Source organism: Chelonia mydas, chromosome 1 (assembly GCF_015237465.2).
Source record: "Chelonia mydas isolate rCheMyd1 chromosome 1, rCheMyd1.pri.v2, whole genome shotgun sequence".
NCBI lineage: Eukaryota > Metazoa > Chordata > Testudines > Cheloniidae > Chelonia > Chelonia mydas.
Window position 1 is genome coordinate 239,114,515 of NC_057849.1, and position 15,919 is coordinate 239,130,433.

Consider the following 15,919-nt stretch of genomic DNA (forward strand, 5'->3'; position numbering starts at 1 on the left):
TCTCCGGGCTGAAGTTGTTGCTATAATAAACGTAATTTTAGTTGCCATATTAAAAATAGAGAACAAGATAAAGGTTCAAAGGATGGAACCATAAGCTGTGTTAGCACTAAGTTTAATTTCCATGAGAGGATAAGCTCTCACCCAGGGATAAAGATTTAATAAATCTTTCAGAAACTTCTTAATATCATGACAAAAATATAGAATTAGTATCTATTGGTATATGAAAAGCCACTACTGAGGTTAAATATACCTTGACTGATGCAATAGATAAATGATTATTCTTTAAAAACATCAAATACTTCAATATGGACTAAAGGAACTGACATAAGATCAATACCCTTCTCAGATACTTCTCAGCGGAAACCTTTCCCATTTTAAATGGTTATATTTCCCAGTTGATTGTCTTTTAGTGTGAAGTAAAACGTGTTGTAAGTCTACAGAGAAAGGTATCTCTAACTCTGAGTCCTATTGTCCACAGAGTCAGATGCAACAAAAAAGTTGATCTGGATGGTACACTTTCACTTGCTGCTGCGAGAGAACATGTGGTGACACAGATAAGTGTCTAATTCCCTTTGGAAAGAAGGGGCAAGTCCGTGTATCACTGCTATCTCAGCCATGCTGAGGAGATAAGTCATCTTGCCGAGTCCTGTCTGATCTTCTTCACAACCTTCAACATTAGAGAATGGTGGGAAAGCATGCATCAGCTCTGTATCCCAATTAACAAAGAATGCCTCTATTAAAGAGGCAGTGTTCGTTCCTGCTCCTGCACAGTATTGATATATGTATTGAATCTTATGGCAAATAGGTCTCTATTAGGAGTACCCCAAAGAGCAGAAATGTGCAGGATCAAACACTCCTTCAAGGACCATTTGTGCAGCTGGAAAGAGTCTTTGCTTAACTGGTCCGCTAACCCAGTGAGACACCCTGCCACATGCAGAGCTACTGAATAAATATCTAAGTATATACCAATCCCAAAGCTTTACTGCCCCCTTGCAAAGCTGTGAGGACTTGTTTGTTTACATAATACATTGCTATCATATTGTCTGCCTGCTTCAAGCAGAGATCCTTGCACCTACAGAAGAATTACCTGAATGCCAAAGGAATTCCTCTCAACTCCAGAACATTGATATTAAGAGGACACTCTTGCTTATTCCACGGACCTCTTGGAAATAAAGTTCGTGAGGTATGCACCCCAGCCTGTTTTTGAGATGCCTGCTAGTTATTGCAGAAGGAGAGGAATGGTTGAACATCACTCCCTCTCAGTATATGCTTCCGGTCCATAAAAGTTTTCTGGATTCTCTTTAGAATGATAAGTATTAGATTCATGTTGCATTCTGCAGGTCTGAAGTTTCTTGCCAACCAGCGATGTGTCTCATTTCATCCAAGACAGAGGATGAGCCCCTCATGTTGTTGATGTAATAAGACCCAGTAAGGAGAGGAAGAACCTTGCTTTCTGAGATGGACTCAGAAGTAGAGCCTGAATGGTAGATTTCAGTTTCAGGAATTTGTCCTCTGGGAGGTAAGCCCTTGCCATTCTGGTGTCAAGTAGCGCTCTTATGAAAAGGATATTTTATGATGGAACCAACATGTATTTCTTTTTGCTTAATCAAAAATCCCAGCTTTTGCAACACAGCATTCAAAAGATGCTTTTAGGAGCCAATAATCTAAAACAAAGAAAAAACAAAAAATCCCTTGTCATCTAAGAAAAGCTGCCACTACAGATAGGGATTTTGTAAAGACTCGAGGTGCAGTAAGGAAGGCACTTGTCACTCAAGCCAATTTGCCCAGTCCAGTATCACAGTGAGAAGGGTACATATATATTTACAGTAGTCTGTCTCAAATGAATGCTGAGGCTCTGGCTAAATGGTTGTATCTGTCTTCCTCTGAATACGAAGCTGAACCCAGATCTGACAAGGAAATTGGAGATACCACTGATGTAGGGATCCACAACAGCCACAGAAATGATAAAGTTCTCCTGGTTGACCCAAATGGGGTCCTGGGAGATGGAGGTAACAACTTATGACTCACATGGTAAGGAATCACTTTTGTGTTTCTTATGAGAAAGAGTAATATCAGATTCTTATCTAAATGACTTTTTCCCCTGGTCTTTGCGAAGGACGGAGAGGATCCTAGGGATACAGTTCCACTTGTACCTACATGGTAACCACAAGAGAGTATATCAGTGCTGCTGGAATACTCAGATTCCTGAGGAACCAACTGAAGATGATCCAATTATGCTCTTTTATATCTCAACCTCTAGTGGCACGTATCCACATACTCACAATTTGAATCCGGAAAAGTGCCAGACACCAAAAGATGTTTACTCTTCGACTTTTTTTTTTTTCCTTCAGAACCAAAGGTCCCCAATTCTACAGAGGCCTCAGGCATAGTGGTCTATTGTTCAAACCTATTTCAGTTACAGACAGTACCCTTTTTGGAACTGGGCCCAAGAGTTTTGCTACCAAATGCTTCGTGTTTTTGGATCCAGAGCTCAGTGCCAAGGCTGATGGTTTGGAAATAGAAGGCTCCCTTCAAGCCAAAGATCCCAGAGCCAATTCAGGCCTCTTATCTCTCTTTTCAGGAGCCTTAGAAACCTCAGACCTGGTAGTTTTAATTGACAAGACTTTTTGTAGTAGAAGAGCCTGGAGTCTGTTCTGCCTCTCCTTTCTAGCTCATGATGTGGAAGTCCCACAGATAGCACAATGAGAAAGGGGAGTAACCTTCGCCTAGGCACTTTAGGTACCAAGAACAGAAATCTGATGCCATGAAAACTGTAGAGCACAGGACATATCTTTGGATCCGCCATCATGTGATACTAACTGTTAACTGCTAAAGATCTTGAATCCAAAGAAGGCTCACATCCATCTGTGATCAGCAGCTGGAAGGGGCTGAGGCAGCAACCACTGCCACTCCCCCTTTTATACGGAGGGGGTGAATGAGTGCTTTAACAGACACTGCCAGTAAAAGGTTGCATCATTCAACAGCACCAGTCAGCACATACCCCAGGAGAAGAAATATGCAGAGGACACTCAAGAAAGAAGTTTATTCTGTAGCTATGCCTAATGTCTGTGGAGCCCAACAGAAGAGTGTGTAAACAGCAAGAGTATTATTAGGGCATGTCTACATGGGGACATTCAGAAAAGTTAGACAAATTAAAGGTGTGAAGTTAAAGAGCACTAAACTCACATGGACCCTCTAAGTCAGTTACAAAACGGTCTTACTGCACTTTATCTTAATCCTCCAACACATAATCAAGGAGTATGTACTGAGGCACAAGGAGCAAGCAACTGCCTTAAGAGAGCAAGATGGGCATATGATGGCAGACTACCAATCCTACTCTATTAACAGGCTTATAAAATGGCTTGGTAAAAGTACTATACTTGGCTAGTGTGCATGGGTAACTTATCTCTACTGGATGGAGTAGTTTGGCAGTGTCTAAGCACCACACTTTTGATAGTTAAAAGCTGTTCTCAAGCTCAAGTGAGAAGAATCTGTGCTTTTGGAATGGACAAGCCAGTTATCTCTAAAGTCAAAATGAAGTTTCATAGAGCTATTGTGTACAGTAAACTGACAAATCCTAGATGACAAACTTTTACTGTATTCAATGACAAAAAAACTATATTAACGTAGAGTTACAGTTTCTTGGTGGTATGTTGTCCCCTTGCAGAATGGTGAGTTCAGCAAGAGCATCCAGGTAATTAATTCTGCCCTCCCGTCAAGTTAAATCTGGGGACGCAGATCTCCCTTAAATAGGTGAAGAAGATCAAAGAAACACTGTTGCCTTCCGGGTGCTAGGGAAACCAAAACTATTCTGGCTCCTTTTGTTTTATTCTTTATCACTTCCTGGATGAGAGGGAAGGGTGGAAAAGGAAGAGAAGACTTTCTACAGTCTAGGACAGGGACGGGCAAACTAAGGCCTGCCGGCCGCACGACACAGCTCAGCCCCGCTCCGGGGTGCCAGGTCGGTGACTGCACCATGCAGCTCTCTGAAGCTGCGGCATGGCCCCGCTCCAAGGATCGGGGGCCGCTCCTCGTGTAGGAGGCAGAGCAGGGACATGCCACTGCTTCCGGGAGCCTCTTGAGGTAAGCACCGCTTGGAGCCTGCAACCCTGAGCCTCTCCCCATGCCCCAACCCCCTGCCCTGATCCCCCTCCTGCTCTCCAAACCCCTTGATCCCAACACGGAGCACCCTCCTGTACCCCAGAGCCCGCACCCCCAGCTGGAACCTCCACCCCTTCCTGCACCTCTGCCGCAGCCCTGATCCCCCTCTGAATCCCTTGGTTCCAGCCCAGAGCACCCTTCTACACCCTAAACTCCTCATCCCCAGCCCCACCCCAAAGCCCACACCCCCAACCAGAGCCCTCACCCCAATTTTGTGAGCATTCATGGCCCGCCATGCAATTTCTATTCCTCAATGTGGCCCTCGGTCAAAAAATTTGCCCACCCCAGTCTAGGAAAAGGCATGTTATATGGACAGACTGTTTTGTCCTGTTCTGAGCAGAACTTGTGCAACTACGTCTAGTCAGAAATAAATCTGCGTTCTGGTACCGCTCCCAGGTTCAAGGTCTCATCACCTATTTCTTTAATGACTATTTGTGAAGTTCCATTATCACTGTCCTCAGTTGATCTGCCAAGCTGTTGTCCTTACATACTAGATGTAGGGCAAGAAGGATAAATGTTAACACCCAATCCCACAGCACAACTGCCTCTTTGCAAGTCGGGAAGTGCAAATCCCTCCGTTTCCTGATGTAATCCATCACTGTCATATTGTCCAACAACTTATACTACACCTTGTTCTTGCCCTGTGATATTTATATATAGTTTTTTTCCCCCCTTGAGAATTACAGTGAATTAATCTGTTGAAATACACTCCCCATCCACATTGGAGGTGCCCAAAGTGATTGCTTCTGATGGAGAGTTGAAAGGTACCCCTCAAAATGTTAACCACGTCAAGCATAGAAATACCTTTGAGATGATCAGCTATGCAAATGTGCTGTCTGTATTTGGTTTGTAATTAAATGCCAGACAATGCTGCAGACTCTTCAGCCTGAGCAGAGTATAACGTGAATGAAGCCATGAGGCATGCGAGACCTAGAAAGAATTTTTAAGTGGGATTTTGACAAAGCAGTGTTATGGTAGTGCCAAGCTTCAGAAATCTTCCTGGAAGAAAGGCTCTGCCTTCTGGAGAATAAAGAACTGCTCCTATAAAGGGAATCCTTTGCATATGTAGCAATAGAGATCTCTTGATTATCTTAAATCAGAGGTGGGCAAGCTACGGCCCATGGGACCATCCTGCCCGGCCCTTGAGCTCCTGGCCTGGGAGGCCGTCACCCCCGCCGCCACACCACCGCGCGGCGCAATGCTCTGGGCGGCAGAGCCCAGCCTGATCTGGTGCTCTGCGCTGCGCGGCTGCCTGTCCTGGTGCAGCCGCGCTGCCAGCCACCAGTGCTCCAGGCAGCAAGCCGGGGGAGAGTGGGTGTGTGTGTGTGGTTGGATGGGGCAGGGGTTCCCAGGGGGCAGTCAGGAAGGGGAGGGGGGTTGGATGGGGCTGGGCCATGCCTGGCTGTTTGGGGAGAGACAGCCTCCCCTAACCGGCCCTCCATACAATTTCTGAAACCCGATGCGGCCCTCAGGCCAAAAAAAAAAAAAAAAGTTTGCACGCCCCTGTCTTAAAGTACTAATTTCTTCAAAAGGCACATGTGTCAACTATGTCCTTGGAAAGGGTTTCTGATGAGATTTAAATAAGGATTAATAAATATATCCTGGAGTCTTAATGAGTGGCAACTGCTGACTGGTACTTCATAAATACCCAGAAGGCAGCAGATAAACCAAGAGATAAAAATTTGTACTTAAGTGAAGTGATCTTGCCCAACCAGAAAAAAAGATATTTATGTGCCTGGTGAAAGATATGGAAGTACACTTCTTTCAGATACAGGTTCCAGAATAGGGATGGAAGGAGGGGTTGCGGAAGGGAATCAAACTGAGTGGCATAACCATCTTTTATGGTCTCCAGAATTCATGTGTCTGTCATTATGAAATGTAAGTTGGCCCTGCTAACAAGAGGGAAACATGGAAACTAAGTAAATGGATCCCTGCACTTCGGCTCTAAATTCAGAGGCGGACACGAATAGTCTCGAACCAACTGTACCTCACCTCTTGGACCCTGATCCAGGGGAAGAAATTGGAACTTTTTGTACAGTGCTCTTCATCTTCTATCCATGAAGTACTAGGCACTAACTATGGACTTTTTCCTCACATACAGACCCCTTAGATGCATCAGATATGGGAAGTTTTGTGGCCAGAGCTCCCTGCAAGACTTGCATCCTGTTCTGGCTCCTTGCAAGCCCTTGGGGTAAGAGCGCTGCAGATAGAGCACCTTGTAATGGGCCCCGAATGTTAGGAAGACTACTGGACAAGAGGCTCATTTAGTGAAGTCAGATATTTTAGCTTTTGAATCTGCCATGAATCCAGTAGTTGGAACCAAAATCTGAACTAAATATACAAAGCTAAAAATAAGATTTAGAAAAAACTAAATCGGAACCAACTAACACTAAAACATTAAGAATACTTGGTAAGGCAAAGATTTCTATAGAGACACGGGTCTGATAGAGGTGAACCTCTTCATATCGGTCTGCTGCTGTAGCTGAATGGAATTAACATGGTAGATGGTGCCTTTTACACACTCTCCCTCAAAACTTTCCAAGAATGCAACAGGGAGGGGTAAGAAGGGCACCTAAGTCCTCTAATAGGCTATAATATGAGAAGAGTCCATCATCTGAACTGTACCAGACAGCACATCCCATGAGTGGGAATATACAGAGGACCCTCGAAGAAAGCACATTTATATAGGGTCGTAGGTTTGTGCAGTACCTCATTAAAAAGAGAGAAAATTATGTGCTGCTGAGCCAAGAAAGCTCAATATAAGCTTATATAAAGCTAAATAGATGTTTTCCCCACTGTAAAGAATGGTGGGTTTTATATGATTTTATTCTAACAACTTAAGATATTTTGGCAACTCACTTAACCTACAGTGATTCAGTTCCCCGCCTGTAAGACAGCCACTATTTTCCTGGAACATGGGGTAGCAGCATTGCTCAGGTTTGGCCCAACTGCCTTCTGAGGAGACTGCTGCCGCTGCCCATGCCTGAGGCGAGTGGGGGTCAGGCTAGCGCTCAACCCTCAGGCCCAACTCTGCAGGACAGGAATTGCCATTGCTGGGTAAGTGTGGGGCAAGGTCACTCACAAGCCCCCATACACCATCCTTTTCTCCTGGATTGGGATTAGGATTGCAGTGCCTGGATGAAGGGTGCTGCTACAGATGGTTGGTGCCTCCTTGGTGGGGAAAAGAAGCCAATGCTGGCCTGCTATGATTTTGAAGAGGTAAAGCTGAATTTTATTTGTTGGGTTGTGGTTTTTTGTTTGGTTTGTTTTTTAAATCAACAATTATGGAGCAGTCACATGAAACCTATGACATTTCTAAAATTACTGTGACTGCACCATGATTTTTGATAAAAATGCTGTGACAAATCTGAAGCCCTAATAATTAAACACTAAAAATCAGTCTACATGCCACCAGTAACCACTGCAACATTTACACTAGACATTGGCTGACGCTGTGGAGGTAAGTCTACTTCCCTCCCCCCACACACCTTTCATCTGCGTAAAGACAAACAGATGTCTATAGGACCACCTACACAATGGCAAGCCGGCAGAATATTATTATATTATAGAACCAGAGTCCTAAAAGTTCTCATGTGATACCCAAAATACTTTCTAAGAAAGTATATAATTGTTAAAAGAATTCTGTATAGTGAACAGACTTTGCTTATTTGCAATCCTTTAGAAGGGCAATGAACACTGGCTGTTTTTCACCCTTGTTGCAGGGATATTTTAAGCTGAATTTGTAAGCCTCTTCAGTTAAGTCTGTACTAACAGCCAATTTGTAGCCTAGCAGCAGACTGAATGATGCCTCTGTACACACCCATCTCAAACCAGAGCGTTTCTGTTTACAGGCATCAGCAAGGCACAGTGCCATGGACAGGCTGATTTTTCTATACAGTACTATCCAAGTGGTCCCCATCTTCCAAGGACAACAGAGTAGCAGGAGTCCTCGCAGTCAGAGCTGTTAAAGCACAGAAAGGAGCTGCAGTTATATTTCTTCCTGGCCATTACAGAATCTTTAGCTTATGATGAAGACACTCATCCAACATGAACCAATTCAGTTGACCAAGCATATAGCTTAGTCCCACGTATTTGATGGGCAGGAAGTTTGCATATATGTTTGTTTTTAGAGCATACTGCCTTTGTTTCCCACTCACACCTCCTTTCCCATGTATACTACATATTTCAGATAGGTTTATACTTCATTATATGAGTACAGACTTTTTAAAAAAAACAGATTATAGGCTCTTAGGGCCAGATTTTTAAAAGGTATTTAGGCACCTAGTGGGATTTTCAATAGCACCTTGGTGCCTAAATCTCATAATTTCAATCCCATTTATAAAGGGCCTAAATACCTTATAAAAATCTGGCCCTTAATTCACACATTCCAAAACATGCAGCATCTAAGAGTCAAGCCTCATTTATCCAGAGTCATTCGCAGAGTTTCAAGGTACCCAACTTACCTTTTGCAGGTCCAAGGATAAAGCTGGCTCCTCTAAGAGGAGCCCCTCAGAGTGGTCATCATCATAGCTTAACTGTCCTGCACTGTCAGGCATGTGTCCTTTCCTGAGCCGTAGGACTGGCTCTGGAGTAACAGTGTTATCGAGATCCGTTGGTTCATTCATGAGACACTGGGGCCCTTCTCAGAGAGGTTCTGCTCCCTCTTGTGGGATGGGTTTTGAAGACAATGTGTTGTCCCTAAAAAGCAAACAGAGTTTACATAGCTGAAGTCTGAAAGATTCTAGAAAGTTGGTTAGGCATATGACACACTTATACGCAAGGAGATTTATCTAGTTGGTACCCATGCTCTTACAGGACTATCTGTGGCACCTCTTATTAGATGAGACTTCCATTTCTACTCATATGACCAGTAATTCTTAACCATTTTCCTTGCTCTGGTTTCCTTTAAAGGAGGCAGAAGGAATGTTCCCATCAAAAGCACTAGCTATTATGTTCCCTGATATGACAGTCAGTCAATTCACAACTAGATGTGTTTAATAAAGATTTCTGTTTTTGAAACAAATTCTCAACATGGATACTATGAAAATTCTTTCTAGCTAAATCTGTACTTTTAGACAGACACTAAACAACCATCAAAGACACACTATAATCTTTAGAGTATTCCTTGGCACATGGCAGGCTGCATTACAAGACGGAGTGCCAGCTCCTGTTTACATTAGACTTCTTGGGAAATCTCCCTTTCTTAAGCCAGTAGTAGTAATTGTCTTTCCATTAGGGTTTAAGGCAGCCAGTGGTGTTTTTACCACCACGTCCTATAGACCTGTTAGACAAAAACAATGGTATGAGTGCCTGCTGCCATATTTACAGTAGCACACCCACAGTTACTACCATCAATGGAACTGTACCAGTACTAGAGCAAGAGTGGGCTGCATCTTCAAAAAAGAATCTAGTAAGTGGCATGTCTTCTGTCATAGCCAATCTAAGACTGAGTCGTTGCTCCTTTCTGGTCCCCAAGACTCATTTTCTATCCCCTCAAGATTGTTAAGAACCATTCCTGAAGTGAATTTACACTCATGTGCTGTTGCAAATAAATTTTGGGAAACTCACATTCATGGTGTTAAAGTAGTGGGAAATTTCTTGATTCAAGTTAACTGACTCCTAGCCTTCCCTCATTCTGGGAGTATTATCTGGTAGTAGTTGCTCATCTTCTACAACACCAACTTTGTGCTAGACACTTCAAGATCCAATGCAACAGGAAGGAGCATAATCAGTGATTGGTCAGTTAGGAATGCTAGAAGACATTAACATTTAAATAATTCTGAGATCCATGAGGAAGGAAGGAAGGGAGGGATCTTCATTTTACGCAAGACAATCTATTGAAGGTATATATCTACTACTAATCACTACAGTAGCATCTAAGCACTTAAACACACAGTTACAAATCACAAGCAGATATAGGGCTGGTCTACCCTACCACGGTAAAATCGATCTAACTTACGCAACTTCAGTTACGTGAATAACGTAACTGAAGTCAAACGTAGTTAGATCCACTTACCATGGTGGCTACACTGCACTGTGTCGACAGGAGAGTGTCTCCCGTTGACTTCCCTTATGTTTCTCAGGGAGGTGGAATGCACATATCTTCACCAGACCCGCTAAATCAACACTCTCTGCATTGATTGCAGCAGTGCCAATCTACTGGTAAGTGTAGACATGCCCACAGTAAGAATCAATTGGTTAGACAGAAGTTGTCCAATAAAAGACATTACCTCACCCACCTTGTGTCTCTAATATCCTGGGATCAACACTGCTACAATACTGCATTCTACATTAGCTTGTAAGTTACAAGCAAAAACAACTACATAAACAACAACCTTAAGGTTGCAAAGACACAGGTGTGTTAGGAAATGACAGAATCAAAAGATTGCCTGAACAAGCTAGGAAAATGGGGTCTAGATTAAATTACCATAAAGTGAGTGCACAACTGGTTGAAAAACTATATTAAGAGTATTTAACAATGGTGTTTTGCTGTCAAACTACAAGGACACATCAAGTGATGTCTTTCACAGCTCTGTCGTGGGTCCGGTACTACCCAAAGTTTGCATTAAGGCAGGGGTGGGCAAACTTTTTGGCCCGAGGGCCACATCTGGGAACAGAAATTGTATGGCAGGCCATGAATGCTCACAAAAGTGGGGTTGGGGTGTGGGATGGGGTGAGGGCTCTGGTTGGGGGTGCAGACTCCGGGATGGGGTTGGGGATGAGGAATTTGGAGTATAGGAGGGTGCTCTGGGCTGGAACCGAAGGGTTCAGAGGGCATGAAGGGGATCAGGGCTGGGGCAGGGGTTGGGGTACAGGCTCCAGCTGGGGTACAGGCTCCGGGGTGAGGCTGGAGATGAGGGATATAGGGTGCAGGAGGGTGCTCTGGACTGAGATAGAGGGATTTGGAGGGTGGGAGTGGGATCAGGGCTGGGGCATGGGGAGAGAGACTCAGGGGTGCAGGCTCCAGGTGGTGATTACCTCAAGCGGCTCCGGGAAGCAGCAGCATATCCCTTCTCCCACTCCTGTGCATTGGAGCATCGAAGGAGGGCGATTGGAGCACGCAGGAGCCAGATGGGGGCCATGCTGCGGCTTCCAGGAGCCACATGGAGTGGCCCCCGACCCTGCTCCCCAGCTGAAATGCCGGAGTGCTGGAGCAGGGCAAGCCTCAGACCCCGCTCCCCAGCGGGAGCTCAAGGGCCAGCTTAAAATGGCTGGCAGGCCAGATCCGGCCTCTGGGCCGCAGTTTGCACACCCCTGCATTAAGGAATTGAATGATGTTATAGAGTACACTTATAAAATCTGCAGTTGACACCAAAGTGAAAAGGTTTGCAAGCACTTTGGAGGATTGGATTAGAATTCAAAATTACCTTGACAAATCGGAAAACTTGTCTGAAATCAGCAAGATGCAAGTCAGTTAAAAACAATGCAAAGTACTACACTTAGGAAGGGGAAAAACAAAATGCACAACTACAAAACGGGGAATTACTGGCAAGCCAGTATACTGCTGAAATGGATCAGGGCTTATGGGAGATCACAAACTGAAGGAGTCAACAGAGTGATGCTGCCACAAAAAAGTCAAGTTTCATTCTGGGATGTATTAATATGGAGTGTCATATGTAAGAAATAGGAGGAAACTGTTCTGTTCTACTCAGCACTGGTGAGGCCTCAGCTGGAGTACTGTGTCCAGTTTTGGGCACCAGGCTTTAAGAAGAATTTGAACAAACTGGAGAGTCCAGAGGACAGAAAAAAATGGAGAGGTTTAGAAAATATGATTATGAGGAAAGGTTGAAAGAACTGGAGATGTTTAGTGTAAAGAAGTGAAGACTGAAGGAACATAAAAGTCTTCAAGTTAGAAGATAATTAATCACTGTCCTCTTTATATGTTCACCAAGGGTAGGATAAGTAGTAATCAGCTTTAGTTTGCAGTAAGGGAAATTTAGGTTAGATGTTTGGAAAAAAAGTTTCTAAATATAAAGGATAGCAGCACTGGAACAGGTTTCTTAGGGATACTGTAGAATATTTGGAGATTTAAGAGCAAGTTAGACAAACACTTGTCAGGGATGGTCTCTGTATACTCAATCCTGCCTCAGCACAGGGGAATGGACTAGATGACCCTCTTGAAGTCCCTTTCAGTCCTACATTTCTATGATTTTATGTTCACAATAAAGTTTCAAAAGATTACGTATAAGAGGCTCCCATACTCTCATCTTTGTAGAGTTGGTTATATGGTGCTTATTACCCTTTTGTAGGTAAGAAACAGAACAGAGAAAGGAAGAGCAAAAACAGACTGATTAGATTAAAAACAGACTGACTAAAATCTATTGCAATAGAGACAGCTAAAAATTCACTTTCCTAACAGGACTTCTCCATGTGAGTAATTGCTAGTTGCCACATGAATATTTGATCACAAATGGGAAAAAGTGGGCTACAGTCATGAATAGGAAGGACAAATGAGTTTTATTAAGTTATGGTCCACACTATGAGTAGTTGAGAACCCCTAGAAGCAGTGGTGGGGAACCTTTTTTCTATCAGGGCCATTGACCCACAGAGGGGAAAAAAAAAAAAACACAAACCAACTGCGGGCCACACACAAATATAAAGCAAGGGTCTGATCCAAAGCCCACGCTATTGACTACCCCGGTCTTTGGATCCGATGCTGTGATGCGGTTCTTGTCGTAAATCAGCCCTACCATCCCCTGGTGCTGTCATGTGGCTCTTCTGAGTTCCCCTGTTTGTCAGTATATTTCTGGGGGGCCCAGAGCCAACTGCAGGATCCCCGGGAGGGTGGGGCATCCTCCCCAGAACTGGACCAAGAGGGGCTGTCCTCTCCTGGCTCTGGGGTGGGCAGCCCAATGGCATAGCCAAGACAGGACACTTGGGTGGGACCCAACTTCGGGTGGGTGAGCAATGATGGGGGGGGGGGGGTGACAGGAAGGATTGAGGCCACCTCCCCCTCAACCCCTCCAGCCAGCCTTGCGGGGGGGAGGAGGGGGAATGATGGACCCAGTAGTCCCAGCCAATTGGGGGGCCCTAGGCGCATACCCAGCTCCAAGAGGAGCCGCCACTCTCCAGCCCCACCGCCCCACACCAGGCCTGGCTCCCCAGGGGAAAGGCCTACATTTTTTGAGCATTCCTCTGCTGCCACTGGGCCGCCTGCTTGCTTGCCCTACTCCCAGTGGCGGATTAGCCACTGGGCAAAGGGGGCGTGCCCAGGAGCTCCAGCCAATTGGGGGGCCCCCCACCATGCCCCCATCTGCTCTGACCCCCTGCACAGTGCTCCAGCCGGGGAATGTGGTCAGGGTACTGGTCTTGCCCCGACCCCTCTCCCCGGCTGGAGCGCCGGGCAGGCAGAGCAGGGCGAGCCCCCGACCCTGCTCTGTGGGCTGGATGAAATTAAGCAACGGGCCAGATCTGGCCTGCGGGAGATATATTTCTGTAGGGCAGGGGTGGGAAACCTATTTAAGTAACTGAAAAATAAGCATGATCAGTAACATCTGTTCAGTAGGTCATAGTTAAAACATTGCCCCCTCTTTTTAGAGCATTAAAATGCACATGGTCACTGCCAAGGCTGACAGACACAGAAAGTGGGGAGATTATAAGTGTCTCATCAGAACACATAGAAACATCTTCCAAAAACCCAAGTGTCTTAACATTAGCAACAGGAGAGAATATGACTGAACAGACTGTAGAATTCAAGTTTAGAGCCTCCAAAATGTTTTGCTGCATTCCTCATTGAAATTCCATTTAAAGAAAAAGGTTTGCAGTTGCCATGATACAACCACTGAGAGATAAACCCTTCTTAGTGACTTATTCAGATACCATGGTGATAACCACAATATAAGAACCTAGACAGATAAACTAATGAGCTCCTGCTACAGTTAACCCAGCTTCAGAAAACTGTCTACAGTCAAAGAGCAACAAAGATGTGACCTCCAAAGATTAATTGGACCTTTTAAAACCCTGTCTATGCCAATATTTAGCCATGTTTATTACACAGTTAATGACATGCCAGGCTCTACTCATGGAATATAAAGACACAACATGGTTAATACTCCAGTAGTAACTATGGTAAGCTAACATGTCACCTTTGGCAGTAGTTTTACCCGATACCTGGTTGCCTTCCTGTAACCAGGACACAATTATGCAGCATATTTCATACCCCTTAAGCAGTTTAACCAGACTTAAAATTTGTGGATGTAAGTATTCTGTCTAGTGTGGATGCAAGTATTCGGACAAAGGTGTTTATAATCAATATAGTTTATTCCCATACACTGGCACAAATAAGCTGTCACTACCTGGTCTCGGGCCCCCTCTTTGGGCAGATACCAGTCGACTGCAACTGGATCCAACTGCTGAATCCTACTTACTGCTAAGCCGCACTAAGTCTGGGTAGTGATCAATCACTGTTCCTATCTCTGGGGGGGGTCTCGGGCACACTCCCAGATGCAGACACTTGCATCCTTCTGTGGCTGTGGGGTCTCACAACCTGGCCACGTTAAGCCCGGACCCAGTGCCTCCTGAGCCCCAGCTGCTTAGACACATTCCCTTTCAGAGTCCACCTGGCAGTGGGAGCTCTAGATTTCTAGTTAACCAACTGAGGAACAATGAAGGAGTGGTAGTAAAACAAGTAACACAGGCTTAAGTATAGAGCAAGCTTAAAAAACTTAGGTTGATATAGCTATGGTGTGTAAGATCATACAAAAAGTCTGTGCTGTGTGTCCCCCCCTGGGGAGGGGGAGAGGAGAGAGGAGGGGGCACTGCCTGTGCTGTGTCTATCCCAGGGAGGAGGAGGGCGGGGGGAGGGGGAGAGAGAGCACGGAGCTGTGGCTGCTGGAACGAAGTGATTGGTCACTCACCTGCACTGCCCCTTTGCCATCTGTGGCTACCACACTGCCCCTATCCTGCCACGGAGCCATCGCTGGCCTTGCTACTCAGGAGCCTCCTGCTGTGCTGCGCAGGCGAGAGCCCAGCTGGGGGCAGATCTGGGTGGGGGCTGATGTTGGGGTGTCCCCCTACCCATCATGTGCCCAGGTAGGCAGAGTGCACCCCTAGCCCATGCCCTGTAGAGACACCCAAAAGCGGCCCTGTGTGTTGGGGAGAGAGGAGGAGAGAGAGCTCAAGACAAGCCTTTGGAGCTGCTCAGGCAGGGGAGGAGGCAGCTGCTGTTCTGGATACCTCCCTGCTGTCAGGATGTCACCCCACACCTTGGGTGAAATTTGCAGCAGGATGGAAGATGCTGCCCCTTCCCCGCACTGGTGGCTCGGACCCCTTTGTGGGCTCGCCCTGTCCGGTCTGTGCTGCAAGTGGCTCATGCGCTCTCTCGAGCGCCCTCTCCCTGACCCCCCTCTCCCTGACCCCATACGTGGATGTCTTCCAGACCCCAGCAAACCCCTCACTACTGCCACCCAGCCCGGGACAGAGGCTGGCTTCTTGCCCTCCATGTTTGTGCCCCTGCCCAGGGTACTGTCCCCTCCATGCACCTTGGCGGTGCATTCCCAGCCTATAGATAGATAATTTATTGGACTACTAGCCCAAAACTTGCCCAGATTGGGCTACTTTAAGTGACTTTGGGCTATTAATACAGTAGAAATCTGGCAGCCACTTTTGCTTATTTCAGCCTTACCACTGCTTTGCTGGAATACCAGTATACTATATCAAGTAATTTACTGGCCCCATTCTTGCAAGGTCTCACCTGTTATGTTACCCATGGCCTGGTTATAATTTTTGGTACTGGTAGAACTATTTCAGTTTGGGTGGG

General features: G+C 45.5%; 1 protein-coding gene across 2 annotated transcripts in view; it reads right to left on the reverse strand.

Moving 5' to 3' along the window:
- Positions 1-15,919, reverse strand: part of ADIPOR2 (adiponectin receptor 2) — a 70,911-nt gene that overhangs the window by 27,654 nt on the left and 27,338 nt on the right. For both annotated transcript variants that reach the window (XM_007070806.4, XM_043540254.1), the window contains exon 2: positions 8,625-8,859. In XM_007070806.4, the coding sequence (XP_007070868.1) occupies positions 8,625-8,786 (162 nt within the window). In that variant the 5' untranslated portion in view covers positions 8,787-8,859. The remainder of the gene's footprint in view (positions 1-8,624; positions 8,860-15,919) is intronic.